General features: G+C 49.4%; 2 protein-coding genes across 6 annotated transcripts in view; one reads left to right on the top strand and one right to left on the bottom strand.

The window, feature by feature from the left end:
* Myh14 (myosin heavy chain 14) overlaps positions 1-14,647 on the bottom strand; it is a 100,603-nt gene extending 85,956 nt beyond the window's left edge. The window contains exons 1-2 of one of the 4 annotated variants that reach the window (XM_045133405.1): positions 14,613-14,647; positions 7,616-8,011 (exon numbers count right to left, since the gene is read on the bottom strand). In XM_045133405.1, coding sequence (XP_044989340.1) covers positions 7,616-8,008 — 393 coding nt within the window. In that variant the 5' untranslated portion in view covers positions 8,009-8,011; positions 14,613-14,647. Of the gene's footprint in view, positions 1-7,615; positions 8,012-10,893; positions 10,909-12,225; positions 12,241-12,282; positions 12,321-14,612 lie in introns of those variants that run through there. The other 3 variants (XM_045133406.1, XM_045133407.1, XM_004672548.2) reach the window with 3 other exon arrangements.
* Positions 11,261-26,777, top strand: part of LOC123454672 (swi5-dependent recombination DNA repair protein 1 homolog) — a 28,366-nt gene continuing 12,849 nt past the window's right edge. The window contains exons 1-2 of one of the 2 annotated variants that reach the window (XM_045133408.1): positions 11,261-11,361; positions 12,192-12,349. In XM_045133408.1, coding sequence (XP_044989343.1) covers positions 11,337-11,361; positions 12,192-12,349 — 183 coding nt within the window. In that variant the 5' untranslated portion in view covers positions 11,261-11,336. Of the gene's footprint in view, positions 11,400-12,191; positions 12,350-26,777 lie in introns of both variants that reach the window. The other variant, XM_045133409.1, reaches the window with a different exon arrangement.

Genomic DNA, 26,777 nt, shown 5'->3' with positions numbered 1-26,777 from the left:
GGGCTAGAGTGAGACCATACCTCAAAAAACCAATAAATAAATAAATAAATAAATAAATGAATAATAAAAGTAATAAAAGGCTGAGGAGGGATGTTCCAGAGGTTCCAGCCTTGACAACTTGGCAAAGTTATATCTTAAAATAAGCAAAAAGAGGGCTGGCAGCATGCTAGAGTCCACAGTGAGGGGCTGGAAAATAGCTCAATGGTAGAGCTCCTGCCTAGAATCCACAGTGAGGACTGGGGGCCTGGCTCAGAGGTAGAGCTCCAGTCTGGAATCCACAGAAGGGCCTGGGGGCCTGTCTCAGAGGCAGAGCTCCTGCCTAGAATCCACAGTGAGGGGCTGAGGGCGTGTCTCAGAGGTAGAGTTCCTGTCTAGATCCACAGTGAGGGCTGAGGGCGTGTCTCAGAGGTAGAGCTCCTTCCTAGAATCACAGTGGGGGCTGGGGGCCTGGCTCAGAGGTAGAGCTCCTGTCTAGAATCCACAGTGAGGGCTGGGGGTGTGGCTCAGAGGTGAGCTCCTGCCTAAAACCCAGTGTGGGGCTGGGGTGTGGCTTAGTGGTAGAGGCTGAGGCAGGAGGCCTGCTGCAAGTTCACAAGTTCAAGGTTAGCCTGGGCTACATAGTGAATTCAGGCCTACTTAACGATTAAGAAGCTTGCCTGCAAAGCCAAAGAACCCAGGTTCAATTCCTCAGTACACACAGTACCCACACGTAGCCAGAGGTACAAGGTAGCACATGCATCTGGAGTTTGTCTGCAGTGGCTGGAGGCCCTGGCACGCCCATTCTCTGTCTCTGTCTCTATTTGCCTCTCTCTTTCAAATAAATAAAATAAAATGAAAACAAAGATGACATGTGGGAAGCCAGGTGTAGCTCAGGCTTGTAATCTGGGTTGTATGAGCTCTAGGCCAGCCTGGGCTGCACTGTGAGGTCCTGCTGAACTCACAGGGGTGACAGATCAGCAAGAAGCAGTCACCATTCCCAGAGGCAGTTAGATAGCTAGAGAACTCGCTGGAGGCACTGGGAAGATGGCTTAGTGGTTTAGGTGCTTGCCTGCAGAGCCTAAGGACCCAGGTTCAATTCCCCAGGACCTACATAAGCCAGATGCACAAGACTGGAGTTTATTTGCAGTGGCTGGAGGCCTCTTTCTTCCTTCCTCCCTCCCTTCCTTTCTCTTTCTTTCTCTCCAATAACTAAGTAAATAAAATTTTTGAAAATTAAAAAAAAAAAAAGAGAACTTGCTGGACAGGTAACTAGCCACACGGTGATAGTTGCTTATTGGGGTATCCAGTTAGCTTGTTGGCTGGCTGGCTGGCAGCTGCTCCGCCCTCCCACAGGGCTCTGGCTGGGTGTGGCCACCCAGTTGCCCATGCTCCCAGGTGTCACCTCCAAATTGAGGGGGATGGGCCACCTGCCACAAGCTGGGCAACCGGTTTGCTGGGTGTCTGTCTCCATCTGCTTTTGCCATGGAGGCTGCTCCAAGCTTGGCTCCTCTGGGTAGCTCTCAGGGTGGAGCAGCCTGACCACATTCCCTGGGTGGGTATCTCATGGCTGCTGGCGCCAGCCCCCACCCCCAGGAGCCCACTCCCCACACCACCCTGGTGCCAACCCCCTCTGCCCAACCCCACCTTGTTCCTAGGGCAACACCCAGCTCAAGCAAGCGGACCAATGAGGCCAAGAGGAGGGCAGAGGCCCAAGCACCCAGAGAGAGGTCCTTGGATTTAGGAGGAAGGGTCTGGAGGGGACAGCCAGCCCAGGGAGACAGACTGCCCCTCCCACCCCTATACACAGCCTTGCGGACTTTCCCTGAGGCTGATTTCCTCCTAGAGAAACCAGGAGTCAATTTGCCTCACTACAAAGGCCTAGAGGATTAAAAGAGAATGAATGTGAACCAGCCTGGCCAAGAAGGCCCCACCTCACTCACTCTCCAAGGCTGAGGTGGGACTCATGTTACAGGTCCACCTGGCAGCCAAGACTTGTTGGCTGGGGATTTAAAGCGCGCTGTCCCCGGTTGGAAGCCAGAGTGGGCAAGGGAGGGGGATATGGATTGCCAGCTATGTGCCACTTTGTAGAAAGGACGGGCTAACCTAAAGGCTAAGTTTAAGCCAGGACTGCTGCCACAGGCATGTCATGTCGGCTACTGGGAAGGATGAAGCCAAAGGATCACATGTTCAAGGCCAAGATGGACTACAGAGTGACAAGGCCAGCCTGGGAAACTTATCAAGACCCTGACTCAAGATTTAAAAAAAAAAAAAGAGGGCTGGAGAGATGGCTTAGTGGTTAAGGCGTTTGCTTGCAAAGCCAAAGGACCTCGGTTCGATTCCCCGGAACCCATGTATGCCAGATGCACAAGGGGGCGCACACATCTGGAGTTTGTTTGCAGTGGCTGGAGGCCCTGGCGCGCCCATTCTCTCTCTCTTCCTTTCTCTGCCTCTTTCTCTCTCTCAAATAAATAAACAAAAGTGTTTTTTTTTTTTCTAAAAGCAACCCCCCCCAAAAAAAGTTTAAAAATATTTTTTTTAAATGACACAGAGAGATCTGTGGCTGGCTGAGTGTACAGCACTGGTCTAACAAAGCTCTGGATTTTTGTAATTTTAAAATTCCATCCCTAGTATTAACGAAAAAAGAAGACAAAGCCTTAGTTTCCAGCCCTGGGCTTGTCACCACTGCAGCCTGGAAGGGTTCTAATAAGGACACATCTTTCCATGTCTTAAGGAACAGGACCTTCCACCTCCCAAGTGTGTCAACACTTCCTCCAAAGTACCCAGTGAAGGGACAGTGTCTCTTGACACCTCAAAAACAAACAGGCTCAATGGCAGAAGTTGAGTTTCCAGAGCCCTGGGTACCTCTCTTTCACAGCTCTTCCTAGCACCTGTTAGCGAGCCAATACATATTAAGAGTGAAAAGCGCTGGCTAGGCCTGGTGGTGTACACCTTTAATCCCAGCACCAAGAGGCATAAGTAGCAGGTTCACTGTGAGTTCAAGGCCAATCTGGGAGTACAGAGTGAGTTCCAGGTCAGCCTAGGCTGGAGTGAGACTTTACCTGGGGGTGGGAGGACAAAAACAAACACACAAAAAGAGGTAAACTTGAATCACAACGCACTCTTCCAGCTGGGGGGCCTGAGCAAGCAACCTTTCCAGGTCTCATTGATGTGTTAAATGGGGACAGGACTTTCTTCCCATGGTGGCTGGGAGCCAGACATAGGTTCATGTGGCATATAAGGGGCTTAGCATGGACCACAAAACAATGTGGTGCTCCATTGCCATTATCAGCTTGTGTTGGGCCAGGCTGAGGCACAGGAAGGGATAAGCCCTACCACATGGCCTTATGTGGATGGCTAGGGGAACGGGAGACAGGAAGGGCCCTTGGGAAAGAAGCTCAAACTGAGCCCTTATCAGGCCAATGGGCTTCCACGGGTTCCCTGGTGGCCCTGGGATCTGGGTCTGGGCCACTTGAAATTCCAGAATGTCAGGCAACATCAATGGTTCCTGGCCCAGAAGTCAGCTGATAACTCAACAGCAGCACTTAGAACACTGCCCAGTGCATTGTAAGTGCTCCATAAATATTTGCCAGCCACTATTCTTATTTTTCATCATCACTGTGGACATTCTTTGTCAGTCTCTCTAATCCTGTTTGCTTTCTTTCTTAAATGGAGTTAATCATGCCTTCGATGTCCATGAGACACACCCAGGAAGCATGTTAAAAAAAGAATGTGGGCTGGGGAGATGGCTCAGTGGTCAAAGGTACTTGCTTGCAAAGACTGCTGGCCTGGGTTTGATTCCCCAGATCCCATGTAAAGCCAGATGCACTAAGTGGTGCACATATCTGGAATTGGTCTGCAGTGGCAAGAGGCTATGGTGTGCCTATACACATACACACACTCTCCCTTGCAAATAAATAAAAAATACATTTAAAAAATGTCAGCAAGGCATGGTGTTGCACGCCTTCAATCCCAGCACTTGGGAGGCAGAGGTAGGAGGATCACTACGAGTTCAAGACCTGCCTGAGACTAGATAGTGAATTCTAGGTCAACCTGGACTAGAATGAGACCTTACCTTGAAAAGCAAAACATACAAACAAACAAAAAGTCCGTATCACAGTCCTAGAGAGCTTGATGTCAGTGGTGTGAGACAGGGCACAGGACTCTAAAGGAATTCCTCACAGGCTTCTAACCTAAAGCCAGGAAGCAAAGCCACTATCCTCCCCTACCTGTGTGCTGTGCAGACACCAAATGAGGAGCACTGGACTGCGCGGAGCAGACCACACTAATCAACCTCACAATCAGTAATCCCACTGCACTTTTCTCTTCCCTTCCCCCTTCCCTTTCCCTCTCTCTCTCTTTCTCTCTTTCTTTCTTTCCAGGTTTCACCCCGTAGCCCTAGGCTGGCCTGCAACTCACTATGTAATCCCAGGGAGGTCCCTGAACTCATGGCAATTCTCAGACCTCCAAGTAGCTGGGATTGTGATACCTTTACCACCAGGCCCAGCTTGAGAAAATGCATTTAAGAGAGCTTGTAAGAGTGTTTAGTAGAGGTCTGGGGAAAGGTTCAGCAGGTGAAAGGCACTTGCTTACAAAGCCTGCCAACCCAGGTTCAATTCCTCAGCTACCCACATAAAGCAGGACAGGCATTCTATGGTAGCAGCAAGAGACCCTGTCACCTGTGTGTGCTTGCGCATGCATACACACACACAAATACATACATAAATAAATAAATATTTAACTTAAGAAATAGAGGGTTGGGACAATGGCTCAGCAGTTAAAGGCACTTACTTACAAAGACTGCCAGCCCAGGTTTGATTCCCCAGAACCCACATAAAACCAGGTGCATGTGTCTGGAGTTTCTTAACAGCAGCAAGAGATACTAATGCACCTATAGTCTTTCTTCCCCTCAAATAAATAAATAAATATAGTTTTAATAAAACAAAAAAGAGTGTTTAGCAAATGCTTGCTAAATGTGACTTTTATTGGAATTACAAATTATTTAATGGGCTGGGTGTGGTGGCACATGACTTTAATTTCAGCACTAGGGAGGTAGAGGTAGGAGGATAGCTGTTAGTTCAAGGCCACCTTGACACTACATAGTTAATTCCAGGTTAGCCTGTGCTAGAACAAAACCCTACCTCAAAAAAAAACCAATATGTATGTATTTGGCTGAAGAGATTGCTCCGTAGTTAAAGGTGCTTGCTTGTAAAACCTGACAGCCTGGGTTCGGTTCTCCAGCACCCATGTAAAGCTCAATGCACAGAGTGGTGCATGCATCTGGAGTTCATTTGCAGTGGCAAGAGGCTCTAGAGCCTCCTTTCTCTCTCTCTGTTTGCAAATATAAATAAATTAATTAATTAAAAATGTTTATTTACTTGTGTGTGTGTGTGTGTGTGTGTGTGTGTATGTGTCTTGCCACTGAAAATGAATGCCAGGTGCTTTTTGCATCTGAATTTACATGCATGCTGGTGAACTGAAAACATGGTACAGGAGACTTTGCAAGCAAGTGCCTTTAACCACTCAGTCATTTCCCCAACTCCTTTTATTGGGATATTTTTATGTTTGGGCTTGGTTTGGTTTTGGGATTATCTTGTTTTTGTTGTCTCATTAGACCAAGTCTCATTCTCTCTAGCTGAACTGAACTCATCAAGTCAACACATTCCTGTCTCCTCCATTCTGGGATAAATGAGGATTTTTGTTTGTTTGTTTATTTAAGACAGTGTTTCATGCTGCTCAAGCTGGCCTCAAACTTGTTATATAGCTGAGGATCACCTTGAAATTTTTTTTTTCTCCGAGGTAGGGTGTCACTCTAGCTCAGGCTGACCTGGAATTCACTATGTAGTCTCAGGGTGGCCTCGAACTCACAGTGTTCCTCCTACCTCTGCCTCCCAAATGCTGGAATTAAAGGCATGCGTCACCACACCCGGCTCACCTTGAACTTTTGATCCTCCTTCCTCTACCCCCAAGCACTAAAATTATAATAATGTACCACCATGCCCAGTTTTATGTGGTGCTGGGGATAGAACCCAGGGCTTTGTGCATATTAGGCAAACACACTACTCACTGAGTTATATTCCCAGACCCAAATGTTAGTTTTCATTATTAATGCTGTCTAGGCCTTGGTGATTTCTTAGTAAAATAGGGCTAATGATGGACTATACTTTGTCCAAGGGATATTAAATGTATGAACAGGGACTTTGCACCTCTGTACTTATTATTGCAAAAATGACCCAGATGTCTATCATATAGGACACTCCAGAGAGGTGTGATTTTTACTGCCATCTGATCAAGTATAATTTGGGCTGGGCCAGGTGGAATACATCTGTCACTTTAGTTATGCTAAAGGCTAAAGCAGCAGAATCCAAGTTCAAGGTCAGCCTGGTAAGTAAAAGACACACTGTCTTAAAATGAAGTTTAAGAAGGCTCGGGGCACAGCTCAGCAACAAAGCCCCTACCTAGAAACCACCAGTGAGGGGCTGGCAGGAAGCTCAGAAGTAGAGTTCCTGCCTGGAGTCCACAGTGAGGGGTTGGGGGTGTGACTCAGAGGTAGAGTTCCTGCCTAAAATCTCCTCAATGAAGGGTTGGGATGTGGCTTAGTGATAACAGCTTGTGTCTAGAACCCACACTAAGGTGCTAGGGGCATGGCTCAATGGTAGAGCTCCTGCCTAGAACCCATAGTGAGGAGCTGGGGTGTAGCTTAGTGGTAGAGTCCCGGTCTAGAATCCACAGTGAGGGCTGGGGGCGTGGCTCAGAGGTAGAGCTCCTGTCTAGAATCCACAGTGAGGGCTGGGGCGTGGCTCAGAGGTAGAGCTCCTGTCTAGAATCCACAGTGAGGGCTGGGGGCATGGCTCAGAGGTAGAGCTCCTGTCTAGAATCACAGTGAGGGCTGGGGGCATGGCTCAGAGGTAGAGCTCCTGCCTAGAATCCACAGTGAGGGCTGGGGGCGTGGCTCAGAGGTGGAGCTCCTGTCTAGAATCCACAGTGAGGGCTGGGGGCATGGTTCAGAGGTAGAGCTCCTGTCTAGAATCCACAGTGAGGGCTGGGGGCGTGGCTCAGAGGTAGAGCTCCTGCCTAGAATCCACAGTGAGGGCTGGGGGCGTGGCTCAGAGGTAGAGCTCCTGTCTAGAATCCACAGTGAGGGCTGGGGGCGTGGCTCAGAGGTAGAGCTCCTGCCTAGAATCCACAGTGAGGGCCGGGGGCGTGGCTCAGAGGTAGAGCTCCTGTCTAGAATCCACAGTGAGGGCTGGGGCATGGCTCAGAGGTAGAGCTCCTGTCTAGAATCCACAGTGAGGGCTGGGGCATGGCTCAGAGGTAGAGCTCCTGCCTAGAATCCACAGTGAGGGCTGGGGCATGGCTCAGTGGTAGAGCTCCTGCCTAGAATCCACAGTGAGGGCTGGGGCTGTGGCTCAAGGGTAGATCTCCTGCCTTGAGTCCACAGTGAACGGTTGGGGAAGTGGCTCAGAGGTAGAGCTCCTGTCTAACATGCCAGAGGCCCTCAATACAATCTTCATAACCACAAAAGAAAACAATTAATAATCTGGCACTAGGGAGGAGGAATAGTCATGGGATCTGGATGAAAATTCCATTCCTGCTGGAGGTGGTGATCCCAAGGCCCCACCCCGCGCACGTCACTCACGTAGATGAGGCCCGAGTAGTAGCGCTCTCGCAGGTTGTGCAGCACGGACGCCTCGTTGAGGCAGGTGAGCTCGGCCATGTCCTCAGCCTTGCTGAACTTGGGCGGGTTCATGCGCTGCACCTGGTCCCTGGGCAGCCGCAGCCGCCGCCCGCTCTCGGCCAGCTCCACCTCGGCCTCCTCTTCTCCCTCATCGCGCAGGGCCGCAGCCTCAAAGCCATGCAGCTCCGAAGGCACCCACACCAGGCGCCGCGCTGTCCACTCCACCTGCGGCCCACCCGGGCCACCCACGCTTGGCGTCCGAGGTGCAAAGAGGAATGGCTGGGCGGCCTCCGGCACTGGGCCTGGCTTGAGGGACGCCTTCCTCCCGGGCACAGACAAGGTCACTGCGGCCATGGTCTGCAGTGAAAAAGTGGACAAGTCAGTTCTCTTCTCTGACCATTTCTTTTTATGTTCTTTTTTCTTTTTTTAGCAGTTCTGGGGGAAGAACACAGGGCTTCACGCAAGCTAAGCAGTGCCTGACCATTGAACTACATCCCACCTCTTTTTGCTTTAAAACTTTTTAAAATATATTTTATTTATTTGAGAGAGAGAGAAAGAGACAGAACAGCGGCCTTTTGGCTTTGCAGGTAATGCCTTAACCACAAAGCCATCTTCTCCAGCCCCCCCCCCCCACCTTTTTTTTTTGTTTTTGAGGTAGGTTCTTACTCTAACTCAGGCTGACCTGTGTGTGACCTGGAATTTACTAGGTAGTCTCAGGATGGTCTTGAACTCACTGTGGTCCTCTGCCTCCTGAGTGCTGGGATTAAAGGCGTGCACCACCATGACCATCTCCAATTTTCTTTTTAAGTGAGAGAGAGCATGCAAAGGAGGTGGGGTGGAATTGGTGCACCAGGGCCTCTAGCCTCTGCAATCCAACTCCAGACACGTGCACCACCTTGTGCATCTGGCTTATGTGGGTTCTGTGTAGTCAAACCTCAGTCCTTAGGCTTCACAGGAAACTGTCTTCTTCTTAATTGTTTATTTGAGAGAGAAAAGGAAGTGGAGAGAATGGGGGTACCAGGGCCTTCAGCCATTGTAAAGGAATTCCAGACACATGTGCCACCTTGTGCATCTCATCTAGCTTGGTTCCTTTCACTTTGCAGGCAAATGTCTTAACTGCTAAGCCATCTCTCCAGCCCTCTTTCTGCTTCTTGATATAGGTCCTCACTGAGTTGCCCAGGCTGGCAGTCCTGCTTGAGTCTCTAAGTAGCTAGGATGATAGGCCTATACCATCAACCCCAGCTTTACCTTTTTTTTTGTTTGTTTGTTTATTTTTATTTATTTGAGAACGACAGACGGAGAGAAAGAGGCAGATAGAGAGAGAGAGAAAGGGTACTCCTCCAGCCACTGCAAACAAACTCCAGATGTGGGTACTGGGAAATTGAGCCTCAAACCGAGGTCCTTAGGCTTCACGAGGAAGCACTTAACCACTAAGCCATCTCTCCAGCCCCACCTTTTTTTAATGTGTGAGAGATGGGGGGGGCAGAAGGGGGAAAGGGGATGGGAGGGAGAGAATTGGTGCACCAGGGCCTCCAGCCACTGCAGCCAAGCTCCAGACACATGTGCCCACTTGTGCACATTTGTGACACTGCGCGCTTGTGTCACTGTGCGTCTGGCTTATGTGGGACCTGGAGAGTTGAAAATGAGTCTTTAGGCTTTGCAGGCAAGCACCTTAACTGCTAAGCCATCTCTCCAGCCCTATTTTTTTACGAGAGAGAGAGAGGAGGGGAGGGGAGGAGAGGGGGAGGGGAGGGGAGGGGAGGGGAGGGGAGGGGAGGGGAGGGGAGGGGAGGGGAGGGGAGGAGAGGAGAGGAGAGGAGAGGAGAGGAGAGGGAGAGGAGAGGAGAGAAGAGAAGAGAAGAGAAGAGAAGAGAAGAGAAGAGAAGAGAAGAGAAGAGAAGAGAAGAGAAGAGAAGAGAAGAGAAGAGAGGGTCTAGGCCATTGCAATGGAACTCCAGATGTTTGCACTACCTAGTGGGCACGTGTGACCTTGCACTTGCCTCACCTTTCTGTATCTGACTTACATGGGATCTGGAGAGTACAACATGGGTCCTTAGGCTTGGCAGGCAAGCACCTTAACCACTAAGCCATCTCTCCAGCCTCCTACTTTATTTTTAATGTGGTTACTAGAAAAATTTAAAAACACTGGCTTGTCTTCTGTTTATGCTGAACAGCATGGCTTTAAATGCCAGGAGACAGATAAAAAGATAAATGATTGTTATAAATACATAAATGCTAAGTGGGAATAAATGACAAAGATATAGAAGGGAATGGGGCATCTTAGGACTGGGGGAACATTTTGAGTGCTGTGACCAGGGAAGGCTTTCTCTAGTGTGGGTTTTTTGTTTGTTTGTTTGTTTTTTGAGGTAGGGTCTCACTGTAGCCCAGGCTGACCTGGAATTCACTATGGAGTCTCAGGGTGGCCTTGAACTCATGGCAATCCTCCTACCTCTGCCTCGAGTGCTGGGATTAGAGGCGTGCGCAACCACGCCCAGCTAGTGTGGTACTTTTAAGTAAAGGCCTCAGTGAAATGAATGGAGTGAACCACCAAGATGTTAGAAGGAAAAGCATTCCAGACTGTGTGTGAAAAGGCCCTGGGGCAGGAATGTGAAGTGGCTGGAGCTCCTTGCTCCAGAAGAGAGTAGGAGGTGAGGTGAGGTGAGAGAGGGGACAAAGGTCAGGTTCTTGCTTTTTGCTGAGATGGGAGCCCTAGGAGGGCTCTGATGACCATCAGCTTCTAGTTCCATCTTCCCCTGGTCTGCAGAACATTCTCAGATCTCTCTATTAACCCTTATTCCTCTCTCTGCCGACTTTCATTCTTTTCCATCATTCATTCCACATTGTCAGTGACCTTTTTAAGTGCCAGGCTCTATTAGGATGGCCCTGGGCTCCTGGAGAAGACTCAGCTGAGGCCGTGCCTTGAGCAAGTATGGGGTGGGGATGGGGCGGGGGACGGGGGCTGACCCTAATCTAATCAAGTCCATAGACTAAGGAGGAGAACTGGGAGCAAAGGAGTGGCCAGGGCTACAGACAGCAATTTTAAAGCTGTCCAACATCCTCAGGAAAATGTCCCACATGGGGTCCTCCCTCTGCAGAGGGGGAGCCCTGCTCTCAAAGTGGATCAACACCTGACATCACTGCGACCCCACAGCCACAGAACACCTGAATATTTCTATGCCTCCCCTTCCCCCTGCCCAACTACCTCTACACACACCAAGCCACACTCACCCACAACCCACCAGGAGACATCCATCCCACAGGCAGCTTGCTGATCTGCAGCCCACAGGCATTCTAGTGGGGCCTCTCACACGTGGACACAGCCTCCACTGCCAGCAGTGGTAGTCCCCTGCTCCCAGCTGCCCAAGGGTGTCAGACTCTAGGACCTAAATCTCTGTATCACTGGGCTCTGAAAACTGTGGGGCATTCTCTACCCCACAGTCCCAAAGGACCAAGGATCAGGCCAGCCTCCAGTGTGGTAAAGATACACCCTGAGCCAAGCTCCATCCCAGGGACTTTACCCCACCCCACCCACCCACTTCCTCTCCAAGCCTGTGGCCTTTGACCAGGAAGGGTTTCCGAGCTTTTGCAATCAGGCCTCCCCTAGAGTCAGGAGAGGAGCTGTGACCCTCCTCTTCAGTTGGGGAACCCAGGCTCAGCCCCCTCATATCCTAGGACCAGGAGCATGGATCCTCTGTTCCCTTGGCTCGGAAAGTGTGGCCCCTCACCTCACTGCAAGCCAGCTAAGGTAAAGATGTTGGGGTCCAGGGAACTGACAAAGACCTGGCCCAAAAAGGCTGAGGCTCAGCCACACCCCCTCCCTCAGGCAGTGAGAACCCAGTGCCAGGACTCATTACTGTCACTTAGGCAGGTGAGAGCACCTGCCCTGGGAGGGGCAGACAGAGCTGTGTGGAAAAGGAAAGGAGCCAGGGACCCGCCCTGGGGTAGGGGTTGGGGCGGCCTCATCCATTTCTGATCTCAGCTTATTGGTGAGCCCTGCCTCAGACCTCTTCCCTCAGACCCAGGGGTTCAGATCCCAGCCCTCCTCCCTCAGACCTGTGGGTTCAGAGCCCTGCCCTTCTCAGAACCTCAAACCCAGCTCTCCTCTCTCAGATCTGTGGGTTCAGACCCCTGCCCATCTCAGAACCTCAAACCCAGCTCTTCTCTCTCAGACCTGTGGGTTCAGATCCCTGCTCCTCCCTCAGACCCCGAGGTCCAGACCCCTGCCCTCCTCCCTCAGACCCAGGAGTCCAGACCCCTGCCCTCCACCCTCAGACTCAGTTCAGACCCGGGTTTTCTTCCCTTAGACCCAGGAGTCCAGACCCCAGGCCTCCCCCTTCAGACCCAAGGGGTTTCGACTCCAGCCATTCACCCTTAAGCGCAGGGTGCAGACCTGATCCTCCTCCTTCATACCCTAGCCTTCCTCCCTCAGACCTGAGAGTCCAGATCCCAATCCTCCCCCCTCAGATCTGGGGGTTCAGATCCCAGCTCTCCCCTCCCCCCCAGACCTGGGGGTTCAGACCCGGCCTTCCTCCCTCAGACTCAGAAGTTCAGACCCGGACCTCCTCCCTCACCTGCGGCTCCAATCCCCGTCCCCTGCGGCGCCAGTGGTCCCCGCGGACCCAGTCTACCTGCGGCGCAAGCGGAGCGCAGATGCCGGCCGACCTGCCGGAGGAGTGCGGCTCTCCCGGCTCCCAGGTGAGGCCGGCTCCGCGGTCCAGCGCGGGGCGGGACCTGGCGCGTCAGGGGCGTGGACTGCGACGGCGTCACCGGCACCTGCTGCTCCGGGCCAGAGGGCGGGGCGCGCGCAGCCTGGGGCCCGGACGCAGCCTGCTGCCAGGTGGGCGGCGGCGGCGGGCAAAGGTGAAGGCCCGGGGCAGAGCGGGCATCGCACGCCCAGGGTTCGAATCTCGCCCTCTCTTTCTGGACCCCCGCCTCCCTCACTGGGAATTGCGGCTGATGAAATTAATGAAATCATATGGAGAAAGGACCCGGACCAGTGCTTCATCCTTTAGTGTCTCTAAGCCTCAGTTTCCACAATCCTGCAAGTGGGGAACCTCAACCCCCAGGGGATACCAAAGGTAACAAGAAAATGATTTGGGGGGTCTCCTGTGCTGTTGTATCTTCTGGAATGAAGGGCGTAGGAGATACAGGGTAGGAATGTCTATCTCGTGCTAGGTGGTTTTCTTGCTTGCTTACAAGAGCTGTTCGGCTTCTCATTTGCACAGTGGCATACACACATTTGGGACACGGTCTCAGGTAGCCCAGGCTGCCCTCGAACTCACTAGATCTCCAAGGATGATTTTGCTATCTAATCTTACTTCCTCCAGCTGGTATGACAGACAGGCATCACCACGCCGGATTATGGAATGATTTTAACTAATGAGATAGGGATGACCAGCACCTCCATTACCCTAACGAGGAAACTGAGGCCCAGACAGGGGAGTAAAAAGTTCTAGATCCAACATTCAGTAAGAGAGAGCAGGGGTTTAAGTGCTGAATGGAGGAGGGGACTTGGGGACAATGGGTGCTAGGTCCTCAAAGAAGTGCCCCAGCTGGTCCCCTATTAACCACGGGGCACCATCTAGCTCCCTTAGGTGACTACTGATGGGGTTTAGTTTTGTTTTTTGAGGCGGGATCTCACTCTAGTCCAGGCTAACCTGGAATTCACTATGTAGTCTCAGGCTGGCCTCAAACTCATGGTGATCCTCCTACCTCTGCCTCCTGAGTGCTGGGATTAAAGGCGTGCACCACCACACCGGGCTTATTTATTTATTTATCTTGCAATATAGAGGAGTGAACATGCCAGTGCACCACCATTAAACTTCATCGCCAGCCCTGTTTTTCACTTTTTTTTTTTTTTTAAAGACAGAGTCACCAGGCATGATGGCGCATTCCTTTAATTCCACCATTCAGGTAGCAGAGGTAGGATGATCGCTGTGCGTTCGAGGCCACCCTGACCTGAGACTACATAGTGAATTCCAAGTCAGCTTGGGCTAGAGCGAGACCCTACCTAGAATAAACAAATTAATAATAATAATAATAATAATGACAAGGACGTGACAAGTAGCTCAAACTGGCCTTGAACTTGCCTCAGCCTCCCAAGTAGCTGGGATGATAGGCTTGTGTCACCAGTACTGACCAGTACTATAGGATCAAAGAGGTCACATGACCCAGCACACACTTAAGTCTCTACCATGTGATTCTTCACTTGTGCCCGGCAGTGCCACACCTCAGCCCAGTCTCCACTTTTTCCTCTCTGTGAATCGACCTGGAACCCTGGAAGTGGGGCACCTCAATCCTCAGAGGGTACCAATGGCAATGAGAAAATGTGTGTCTGCCTTGCCAGCCAGGCATGGGGGCGCACCTCTGTCGTCCCAGCTCTCAGAAGGTTGACGAAGAAGGATATAAAGTTTGAGGCCATCCTGGGCTACACGGTGAGTTTCCAGGGCAGCCTAGGATACATAGTGAGTTCTAAGCCAGTCTGGGCTATATAGAGAGTTCTAAGCCAACATGGGCTACAATAGTAAGCTCCAGCCCAGCCTGAGCTACAGAGTGAGTTCTAAGTCAACACTAGAAAGCGAGAGGAAAAAAAAAAAAAAAAAGCTAAACCAAAATGCCCAACCAAGTATGCCTTTCTTGTCCCTGTCCTCAGCGACCAGCTCTGCCACCTGGGGGGCGGGGATCAGAGGCGATGACTCAGGTATTCAATCATGCAACGTCCCAAACATAGCCTCAGTTTCTCCTGCAGAAGAGGCCCGATGAGGCCCCCAGGAGGACAGCAGCGGACTGGGGAACATCCCGACCCCCCACTCTACGACCATACCCGCTGTGCACCCCAGAGGGGCGCCCCCGACCCGCCCTCTTGGGAACCCGGATGTCAGCCCCAGGGCTCCGGCCTCCCCAGCCAGATCCACTTCGGCCTGCCCCCGGGGCAAGCCTGCGTGCCCGGGACACTCACCGCCGTCCAGGACCGTGCGGAGGCCTGGGCCTGGAGAGAACGAGGGGCGTGGCCTTCCCGCCACACGCCCCGCCCCCACGAGCCCAGCACAGGCCAATCAACGTCCGCTGCGGCAAGCTACAGCCTCACGCTTGGGGCGCAGCGCTCACCAATTAAGAAGCGCTGCTGGTGCGCCCGGCCAATCAGAAGTTGGCAAAGTGTGCCAACCGTGGGAAAAGAACCTGGCCCGAGCGCGCGGGCGTGGGTGGGGCCCAAGGCTGCTGGACAGCTGGAAGAACCTATGGGAAGGCGCGGGGAGGGTCCAGGGATCAGCAGGGCTCAGGGAACTTGGTGAATGGGCTGCTTTGTGCGCCTGGCAAGAATGGGTGCCTTTGTGTGCATCTGACCGTAGGGGGCCGAGGGGGAAAGGCGGAGGGAGGCCGGAATGTCTGGGTCCCTGGGGGAGAATTTGCTTTTGTGGGACGCAGGCCGTGGGTCGAACTCTATCCCGGGTGGGTACCGATAACCTCAGTCCTAATGAGCATTTATTGAGAGCCTGGTGTATGCCCAGAGCTGTGCAAAATTTGTCCCTTGCATTATTTCATTTGGGACTTACAAAGGATTTCCTTGAAAGTAGTTCTGTTAGCATACTCATTAAGATATTTTTATTTATTTGCAAGAAGAGACACAGGTGGGGGTAGAGAAAGAATGAATGGGTGCATAAGGGCCTTCAGCGGCTGCAAACAAAGTCCATATGCATGCGCCACTTTGTGCAGCTGGCTTTACGTGCGATTTGAAGAACTGATCCCGGGTCCTTAGGCTTTGCAGAAAAGCGCCTTAGCCGCTGAGCCATCTTTCCAGCCCTTAAACAAATCCCTTAAAAAATTTTTTTGTTCATTTTTATTTATTTATTTGAGAGTGACAGAGAGAGAGGGAGAGAAAGAGACAGAATGGGCGCGCCACGGCTTCCAGCCACTGCAAACGAACTCCAGACGCGTGCGCCCCCTTGTGCATCTGGCTAATGTGGGACCTGGGGAACCGAGCCTCGAACCGGGGTCTTTGGGCTTCACAGGCAAGTGCTTAGCCGCTAAGCCATCTCTCCAGCCCAACAAATTCCTTTTTAAAAGAATTTTAAGCACTGATTGGTGGCACATGCTTTTAATCCCAGCACTCCGGAGGCAGAGGTAGGAAGATCACTGTGAGTTCGAGGCCAGCTTGGGACTACAGAGTGAGCCTGGGCTAGAGTGAGACCCCTATCTTGAAAAAGCTAAACAAAAGTATTTTATCTATTTATTTGAGAGAGAAACAGAGAGAGGCCTTTAGCCACCACAAATGAACTCCAGGTGCGCATGCCACCTTGTGCATCCAGCTTTACATGGGTACTGGGGAGTTGAACCTGGGTCCTTTGGCTTTGCTGGCTAAGCTATCTCTTCAGCCCAAGATACTCACTTTGTGGCTCAGGTCTGTCATACTAGGACTTAGGAGGCCAAGATGGAGAATTGCTGTTCGTTGAAGACCAGCCTGGGTAAAAGTGAGAAAGTAAAAAGAGAACTAGGCATGGTGGCACACTCCTGTAATCCTAGCACTCAGAAAGCTGAGGTAAGATTGCAGTGAATTATAAGGCCAGCCTGAGCTACAGAATAAGTTCTAGGTCAGCCTGGGCTACAGTGAGACCCAGGTGAAAGAGGAGAACGGGAAAAGAGAGACAGACAGACAGACACTATGGGGACAAGAAGGAGGGTGAAGTATATACATCTATTTTTAAAGTCACCATGCAACCATTTATTTATTTATTTATTTTTGAGATAAGGTCTCACTGTAGTCCAGGCTGACCTGGAACTCACTATGTAGTCTCAGAGTGGCCTTGAACTCACAGCTATCCTCCTACTTCTGCCTCCCAAGTGCTGGGACCAAAGGTGTGCACCACTACACCCAGCTGAACCCCCCCCCCCATTTTTTTGTTTGTTTGGTTTTCAAGGTAGGGTCTCACTCTAGTCCAGGCTGACCTGGAACTCACTATATAGTCTCAGAGTAGCCTCGAACTCACAGCAATCCTCCTACCTCTGCCTCCCAAGTACCCAGCTTGAAACCCATTTTATATGCTAATTTTAAAACTATGGCTGGAGGGGCTGGAGAGATGGCTTAATGGTTAAGGTGTTTGCCTGTAAAGCCAAAGGATCGCGGTTCAATTCTCCAGGACCCACTTATGCCAGATGCACAAGGTAGTGCATGCATCTGGAGTTCATCTGCAGAGGCTGGATGCCCTGGCACGCCCATTCTCTCCCTCCCTCCCTTTCTCTCTCTTAAATAAATAAATATATAAAATATTATTTAAAACTAGGGCTGGAGAAATGGCTCAGTGGTTAAGGCACTTGCCTGCAGAGTCTAACAACCTGGGTTCAATTCCTCAGTACCCACATCAAGCCAAATGACAAAGTGGTGTATGCATCTGGAGTTCATTTGCAGTGGCTGGCTGGAGGACCTGGTGTGTCCATATTCATTTATTCTCCTTCTCTCTTCCCTTGCAAATAAATAAATAATAAAAATTTAAAACTAAAGCCTCTACTGGGGAGACTCAAAACTCATCAGTGCTGAGAAGGGCTGGAGAGATTGCTCAGTGGTTAAAGGCACTGGCTTGAGTTTGGTTCCCCAGTACCAATATAGAGCCTGATGCATAGGATGGCACACATGTCTGGAGTTTGTTTACAAAGGCAGAAGGTCCTGGAATGCCCATTATCTCTTTATCACTCAGTCTCCTTGCAAATCATTTTTTTTTTCCAGGTAGGGTCTCACTAGTCCAGGCTGACATGGAATTCACTATGTAGTCTCAGGGTGGCACACTCTAATCCAAGCACTTGGAAGGCAGAGGTAGGAGGCTCACTGTGAGTTTGTGGCCAGCCTGGAGCTACAGTGAGTTCCAGGTCAGTCTGGGCTAAAATGAGATCCTACCTTAAAAAAAAAAAAAAAAGACCTACAATCAGGGCTGGATAGATAGCTTAGTGGTTAAGGTACTTGTTTGGAAATCCTGACAACCCAAGTTTAAAGCTCCAGAACCCACATAAATCCAAAGCCAGATGCACAAAGGTCTGATGTACCCATTCTCTCTCCTTGCAAATAATGAATGAATGAATAAATAAGTAAACAAATAAAAATCTAAAAATAGAAACATAAACTGAAAGGAGAGCCAAGGAGACGAGGAAAACCAGAGTTTGGGGGACTTTTTTGTGTGAGAAAAGAAAATTGAGAGAACAGCTCCATGCGTGATGTCAGAGGGGACCTGAGCAAGCCCTAGTGCCGAGGGGACCCAGATGCCCCCTGAGCAAGGGGCAAGCCTGAGTGCTGGGCTTTGCAGAAGTCCTGCCTGTCTTTCTGTCCAGACATTTTCCCTTTGACAGACTTGAATGGCTTCAGTATTTTATTTTTGGCCACTGGGCCATTGTTGGGGTCCATGTGACTCAAGCTGGAAGTGGCTCTGAGACAAGAGCCAGCTGGCAACTTTGTGTGTCACCAATGACAAATATTTGCCAATGCCAGGCATGGTGGCACATGCCTTTAGTTACAGCACTCGGGAGGCCCGATGCACATGGTGGCACATGAATCTGGAATTCGTTGGTAGTGGCCAGAGCCTCTGGTGTGTCCATTCTCTCTCTCTCTAATAAATATTTTTTTTTGGTTTTTCAAGTGTGCGCCACCACGCCTAGCCATAAATATTATTTTTATAAAAAAAGTGAGAAGTTGGGCATGGTGACACATGCCTTTAATCCCAGTACTCAGTAGGCAGAGGGAGGAGGATCACTGTGAGTTTGAGGCCACCCTAAGACTACATAGTGAATTCCAGGTCAGCCTGGGATAGAGTATCTGGGGAAGTGTTACAGTTACCCTCTCATTGCTGGGACAAAATACCTGACCAAAAACAATGTATGGGAAGAAAGGGTTTATTTTGGCTTATAGTCACAAGGGAAGCTTCATCATGGTGGGAACAGCAGAAGCTGGGCATCACATCTTGCCCCAGCAGCTGGCAGGAAGCAGCAAGACAGTGAACTGGCTAGCACTGACAAGCTGCACTAACAAACCTCAAGTGACACCCCACCTCCGTAAGGGCTCCACCTCCCAAGTTGCCACCAGCTGGGGACTGAGTCCTAGGCTTAATCACAAACCCATGAGGACATGGGGCAGGAGGACTTCACATTCAAACCACAACATTCAGCCCCTAAACCGCATAGACTCACCACCATCTCATCATGTAAAATGCATTCAGTCCAACCTCATTTATTTGCAAGGAGAGAGGGAGGAAGAGAGAATATGAATGGGCATGCCAGAGCCTCTAAGCATTACAATCAAACGCCAGACCACCTTGTGCATCTGGCTTTACATGAGTACTGGGTAACTGACCCCCAGGTTGTTAGGCTTTGCAGGCCAGCACCTTAACCCCTGAGCCATCTCCCCAGCTCTTAGACCAACTCTAAAAGTCCCCATAGTTCTTTTCCAATCCCAACACTGTTCAAAAGTCCAAAGTATAAAGTCTCATCTGAGACCGAAGATAGTCTCTTAAGTGTGAGCCCTATAAGATCACAAGTTAAATACTTCCAACACATAATAGCACAGAGTAAACAGGCTCACTTCAAAAACGAAGACTAGGAGGTGGAGAGATGGCTTAGTGGTTAAGCGCTTGCCTGTGAAGCTTAAGGACCCCAGTTTGAGGCTTGATTCCCCAGTACCTATGTAAGCCAGATGCACATGGTGGTGCATGCGTTTGCAGTGGCTGGAGGCCCTGATAAGCCCATTTTCTCTCTCTCTCCCTCTGTCTGTTACTCTCAAATAAACACATAAAAATGAAAAAAAAAAAAAAGTCTTGTCATTGTTCTGGTTAGACTTTCTTAAAAAAAAAAAAAAAAAGACTAGGAAGGGGAAACATCCAATCGTGTAACTCTATATCCAGCATCTGGGATCAATTACAAAATCTCTGGGCTCCATACCTTTAATCCCAGCACTTGGGAAGCTGAGGTAAGAATATCACTGTGTGTTTGAGGCCAGCCTCAGTTACATAGTGAAGTTCCAGGTCAGCCTGGTGTAGAGTGAGACTGCCTCAAACCCCGCGCCCTCAAAAAATCTCTGGACTCCAAATTCTGCCCCTCCAGCCTTAGCTGCTTGCTTTCTGGGCAGATTCACCTGAGCCAGAGTGGACAGCTTTCCTTGGTTGCCGATCCCATAGTCCTGGAATCTTCAAAATCCTGGGGTATACAATGCAACCCACAGTTTATCTTTTCAGCACCATACCTTGGTCCTTCATGGCCTCTATGCAAGCATGATAGCTCTGATTCACATTGCCTAGGGGCCTTCTCCTCCCAAATGCATTGCAAATCCAATGACCCTACCTTTCCTACGTTTATCTTCCTTCCAAAACCAGTACTAGATGAATTACCAAATTTGTTAATCCACAGAGGAATAAAGCTGACTTTGAGGAGCAGAAAATTCCTTCAGCGTTCTTCCTTCAAGCCTCTTCATTTCAAGAGTCGGCACTGCTCTTATTATCCCAATTCAGAGTAGCTGGCCCTGATTTGGTTGATGTTCTTGGTTGGTTGGTTGGTTGGTTGGTTTGGTTTACTGGAAGAGGATCTCAAGTATCCCAGGCCTGCCTGAAACTCATTATGTAGCCAAGTATGACCTTGAACTCCTGATCCTCCTGCTTCTATCTCCTCAATGCTGGGGGTTACAGGCCCACCTGTTGTTGTTTTTGTTTGTTTGGACAGTTTCCACTCTTAGCCCACTGGCTTCGTTGAACCTCTCCAAGTAGCACAAGCTGAACTCACACCCACAGCGAGTCTTCTACCTCCACCTCTTGAGTGCTGGAATTAGAAGTATACATCACCACACTGCTCTATTCTTCTTCTTCTTTTTTTTTCTCATTTTTTATTAACATTTTCCATGATTATAAAAAAATCCCATGGTAATAACCTCCCTCCCCCCCCCCCGTTATTCTTCTTAACACAATGGTCATCACCTCTGTATTCTCAGGGTGTCCTTGACCTCATAGAAAGCCTCCTACCTCTGCCTCCTGAATGCTGGGATTAAAGGTGTGAGCCACCACACCCGGCAGGAAAGTGTAGCCCAAACTCCCTATGTAGCTGAGGATGTCCTTGAACTCCTGAACCTCCTACCTCCATCTCTTGCTGAGTACTGAGACTACAGGCCTGTGTCACCATGGTCAATTTATGTGGTGCTGGGCTTCAAGTCCAAGATTTCGAGCATGCTAAGCCAGCTCTAGACCACCTGAGCCATATCCCCAGAATTTCTCAGCATAGTAACATCTCTTTGGAGCCTGTCTGTGGAAACTTTCTCCTTGGGAGACGTGGACACCCCAAATAGGGCTCAGACAGCAGATCAAAATACAATTACACCAACACCAGTTCAGTGAACCAATGAGTTTATTGGGGGGTTCACTTCCAGAAACATGGAGCCCCCAGAACAGGCACTCTGATGGAGATTCTTGGGTCAAAATTACTCCTTGGCTGCTCCTCCCTTAGCCGTAGGTGAGGGCTCACTTTCAGACAATCGGGACCCCAGACCAGATGCACCTGTCTCATCCCATCCTGAATGATGACTTCCCTGTGGCCACTTCTAGAAGCTCCTTGTCCCTGTCCAGGAGTGTGAGACCACAGAGCAGCCCTTCAGTGGGGCTCACTATATCGGGGTCACCCTCACCGATGTTTCTCCCTCAGATTTGGGGTCAGGGCTTACTTAAGGAGCATGAGACCCCAAAGCAGCCCTTCAGTAGGGCTCACTGTACCGGGATACCCCCAGGGATGCTCCTCCCTCAGTCTTGAGATAAAAGCTTGTTTACAGAGCACAGAGACACCACCTCCATGGAGCTCACTGCATGGCCTCGTGCATTATTGTATGCAGCCAACACAGGGGTGCCTGAGCTCTCAGGTCGGGGTCTGATGACCCTCCTCATGCTTTCTCTCATGAGTTGACCCCGCTGCTTTTCATAAAGCTGGCAATAGTGGCTTACACCTTTCAATGTGGAGGAAACTTACCTTAAGGCCGACCAGTGTCAGCCATCTCACTTCACCAGCCTTATGCTACACTGCTGCCCCCGCACGGTGCGGGTCTGTCCTGTGCTCCACTGCTCCCCCTGTGTGGTGTGGGCTTGTGAAGTATTCATCATTCCTGGAAGATGAAGCTAACTATAGCATCCCTTTACTGGGAGACTGTGTGGGACATTTTTTAAATATTTTTTTTTAATTTGTTTTTGGTTTATTTTTATTTATTTATTTGAAAGTGACAGACAGAGAAAGAGGTAGAGAGAGAGAGAGAGAAAGAATGGGCGCGCCAGGGCTTCCAGCCACTGCAGACGAACTCCAGATGCATGCGCCCCCTTGTGCATCTGGCTAACGTGGGACCTGGGGAACCGAGCCTCGAACCGGGGTCCTTAGGCTTCACAGGCAAGCGCTTAACCGCTAAGCCATCTCTCCAGCCCATTTTTTAAATATTTTATGCACACTTCCTGTGAGGTCATCCATAAAGCCTTCCTGTCACCGAGGAAGTTATGCTGTCACCTGGGCCTGGGCTCCCTGAATCTCACTCCACAGAGGCCAGGCCAGCAGCTTTGGGCAGGGCCCAGAATCTACATTTTTCACAAGGTACTTTCCAAAACCCAGCTGAAATTTATTTATTTATAAGCAGAAAGAGAGAGGAACAGAAAGATGGAGATGGGGTGCCAGGGCCTCTTGAAGCCATAAGCAAATTTCAGAGGCATGCACTCTGTGCATCTTTCTTTACATGTGTACTGGGGAATCAAACCCAGGCTGTAAGACTTTGAAAGCAAGTGCCTTAGCTGTTGAGCCATTCCTTCAGCTCCTATAATTTACTTATCTTTAAAAAAGTTTTTTTTTTTTTTTTGAGGTAGGGTCTCGCTCTAGTCAAAGCTGACCTGGAATTCACTCGGTAGTCTCAGGGTGGCCTTGAACTCACAGCGATCCTCCTACCTCTGCCTCTCGAGTGCTAGGATTAAAGGCGTGAGCCACCACGCCTGGTATGCATATGCCTTTAATCTCAGCACTCAGGAGGCAGAGGTAGGAGGATCTCTGTGAGTTCAAGGCCACCCTGAGACTACCGAGTGAATTCCAGGTCAGCTTTGACTAGAGCGAGACCCTACCTCAAAAATAACATAAAATAAAATAAAATAAAATAAAATAAAATAAAATAAAATAAAATAAAATAAAATAAAATAAAATAAAATAAAAATAAAGGCATGTGCCACCACACCAGGCTTAAAAAAAGTATGTTTTTACTTATTTACCTGAAATACAGATGGACACTATAGATACGACAGGGTCTCTTGCTGATGCAAATGAACTCCAAAAGCATGTAGCACTTTGTCCATCATGCTTTACATAGGAACTGGGAACTGCACCCAGGCAGGCAGGCTTTGCAAGCAAACCCCTTTAAAAGCTGAGACATTTCCCCAGACCTCAGCTGAAAATGTTTTTTAAATATTTTATTTTAGAGGTAGGAGGATCGCCATGAGTTTGAGGCCACCCTGAGACTACATAGTGAGTTCCAGGTCAGCCTGGGCTAGAGTGAGACCCTACCTCAAAAAAATTTTATTTTTATTTATTTGAGAGAGAGAGAGGTTGAGAGATTGAGAGAATGTGTGTGCCAGGGCTTCCAGCTGCTGCAAACAAACTTCACACACATGCACCCCCTTGTGCATCGGGCTGACATGGGTCCTGGGGAATAGAACCTGGGTCCTTTGGCTTTGTAGGCAAACGCCTTAACTGCTAAGCCATCCCTTCAATCCCCCAGCTGAATTTTTAAAAAATACTTTTTATTGAGAACTTCCATAATTATAAACAATATCCCATGGTAATTCCCTCTCTTCCCCCACTTCCCCCTTTGAAACTCCACTCTCCCTCATATCCCCTCCCCCTCTCAATCAATCTCTCTTTTACTTTGATGTCATGATCTTTTCTTCCTATTATGATGGTCTTGTGTAGGTAGTGTCAGGCACTGTGAGGTCATGGATATCCAGGCAATTTGTGTCTGGAGCATGTTGTAAGGAGTCGTACCCTTCCTTTGGCTCTTACATTCTTTTTGCCACCTCTTCCACAGTGGACCCTGAGCCATGGAAGGTGTGGTTGAGATATTTCAGTGCTGAGCACTCCTCTGTCACTTCTTCTCAGCACCATGGTGCCTTCTGAGTCATCCCAAGGTCACTGCCATCTGAAAAAAGAAGGTCCTCTAATCAAAAGTGAGACTAGCATTAATATATGGGTCTGAATATTAAGAGAAGGGCTTTCTGGACAGTTTGGTGAGCATAGTATATACCTTTAGCCAGACAGCAGCAGATGTTACGCCCCTAGGGCTCATGACTACCCCTGTTGTAGGTTTTCAGTGCCAGGGATGTATTCCCTTCCATGGAGCGGGCCTCCAGTCAAATTAGAGGGCTGTTGGTTTCCCCCACAACAGATGTGCCACTATTGCACCTGTTGGTTCATTTGGGTTGGCTGGCCAAATATAAGGCTTGCAGTATCCACTGTTGGGTATTTTCACTGGTGATTTCTCTCTCTCCCATTGAACTGCATACAGCATGGCTTTCCCCAGCTTTCTGTCACCCCCAGCTGAAATTTAATGGACACTGTGTGAGTAACAGGAGACTAGGAGAGCTCTGAATAGCTTAGCAGGCATCACAAGCGCACTACTTACAGCTGGGGGAGTCAGCTCAGTCTCCCCCGAAGCATGTTAATCAGTATGAGAGTAGACTACTTATTGTAGGAGGGGCTAATTACCACAGAGTATGTTAATTCACTCGACAGCAGGCTATTTATTACAGGAAAAGATTAGCTATCACGGTAGTGGGCTAGCTATGGTAGGAGTGCATCAGTTATCAACAGAGTAGGCTAATTATCATGGAAGCAGAAGATGCATTTTTTGCCTAATTACCATACATGAAAGCATCATGGGAGTAAGGTAGTTGTTAAGAGTACGTGAGGGCTGGGGAGATGGCTCAGCGGTTAAGGGGCTTGCCTGCAAAGTCTAACGACCGGTATTCAATTCCCCAGTACCCATGTAAAACCAGATGCACAAAATGGCACATGCATTTGCAGTGACAGGAGACCCTGGCATGCCCATTCTCTCCCCCCCCCTCATCTCTCAAATAATTGAGTATATCGCATGTGACATGTGAACACACAGATCAGTTTTTGGTTCTGCTGGTGGAAAGCTCTCTGCTGTGGGACCTTGCTGAACAGACTCCAGTACCTTAACATTGAACTTCCCGGCCTACAGAGCCCCAAGAATATAAACCTTCCTTTCTTTTAAATTTATTTATTTTTTATTGATAACTTCCATAATTATAAATAATAAGCCATGGTAATTCCCTCCCCTACCCCCACATTCCCCTTCACAACTCCACTCTCCATCATATCCCCTTCCCCTCTCAACCAGTCTCTCTTATTTTTGATGTCATCATCTTGTCCTCCTATTATAATGGTCTTGTGTAGCAAACCTTCCTTTTTAAAGGCACCCAGTCTGTGGCTTTGTGTTGTAGCAACAGAAAAGAACCTGACCCTTGCCTGGCTTTGCAACTGAGGATTCTGGGTCATGCTGGAGCTCCTTCTCCTCAGCCATCTCAAACGACCTTGCTCCTCTGTCCTCCAAAGGGCAATCACAAGGCTTCTCTTGGAATCCGAGCCCACTCACATCCTTCCTTTGCTCTGAGCCCTCCTGAGGCTCCTGTACCCCAGGGAAGAAAAGCGGGAATCGGAATCCTTAATGCAGCCCTATCCGTTTGACTCCCCCTCCTCTCTCCCTTCTTCTCCTCCCTATTCCACTATGGGCACGTGGGCCTCCCTAGTGTCTCCAGGTGCATCAGACACATTCCCACCTCAGCGCCTCTGCACAGGTGGTCCCTTCTCACAGTGGTCTCCTCTCCCTAGAATACTGTTCATCTGGAATGTCCCTATCACTCACCCCTGACTCAAACTTTGCTTTAATGTCACCTTTGCAATGAAGGCTTCTCAAACAGTCCTTGGGCACCTTCTATCCCCTTCACCTGCTCCCTGGTTTCCACGCTCCCACCCAAAGCACTTTTTTTTTCTTTTTGTTATTAAATATATATATTACATATATAATATATTATATATATTATTTGCAAGCAGAGAGAGAGAGAGAGAGAGAGAGAGAGAGAGAGAGAGAGATAATAGGTGGGCCAAGGCATACAGCCACTGCAAACGAACTCCAGATGTATGTGCCACCTTGTGCATCTGGCTTACATGGGTCCTGGGGAATCAAGCCTGGGTCCTTTGGCTTTGTGGGCAAGCACCTTAACTGCTAAGCCATCCCTCCAGCCCTGAAAGATATTTTAAATTCATTTATTTGAAAGAAATAGATAGAAAGAGGCAGAGAGAGAGAGAGAGAGGAAGAGGGAGAGAATGGGCATGCCAGGGCCTCTAGCCACTACAAAGGGACTCCAGAAGCATGCGCCACTTTATGCATCTGACTTATGTGAGTCCTTGGGAATAGAACCTGGATACTTTGGCTTTGTAGGCAAATGCTTTAACCACTAAGCCAGATCTTCAGCCCTCTACAAGCTATTTGTAAAACATTCTTTTGTTGTTGTTGGTGGTGGTTTTTTGAGATAGGATCTCATTCTGGTCCAGGCTGACCTGAAATTAACTATGTAGTCTCAGGATGGCCTCGAACTCTTGGTGATCCTCTTATCTCTGCTTCCCAAGTGCTGGGATTAAAAGCATGCACCACCATGCCTGGATCACATTCTCTTTTTTTTTGAGTTAAATACATTTATTTATTTATTTGAGAGACAGCAGGAGCCAGAGACAGAGACAGAGAGAGAGACTGTGAGTATGGGTGTGCCAGGGCCTCCTGGTACTGCAAACAAACTCCAGATGCACTTCTGTGCACCTGGCTTTTATGTAGGAACTGGAGAATAGAACACAGGCCGTCAGGCTTTACAAGCAAATGCCTTTAGCCACTGAGCCAGCTTTCCAGCCCCTTGAGTTAAAGAAGTTTGGATTATACAAGGTAGAATAATTCAAAGGAAAGCAGTCACATCACCCTTGACCAGCAGTCCACCTCTTAATTTCCTCTCTATATAGACCTCCTTGATTTTGTTTTGGATGTGCACATGTGTACACTTGCATGTAATGGCTAGAGGTTAAGGTC

This window comes from Jaculus jaculus, chromosome 14 (assembly GCF_020740685.1).
Source record: "Jaculus jaculus isolate mJacJac1 chromosome 14, mJacJac1.mat.Y.cur, whole genome shotgun sequence".
Taxonomy (NCBI): domain Eukaryota; kingdom Metazoa; phylum Chordata; class Mammalia; order Rodentia; family Dipodidae; genus Jaculus; species Jaculus jaculus.
The sequence above is the reverse complement of the archived record's forward strand: the minus strand, read 5'-3'. Positions and strand labels throughout refer to the sequence as shown.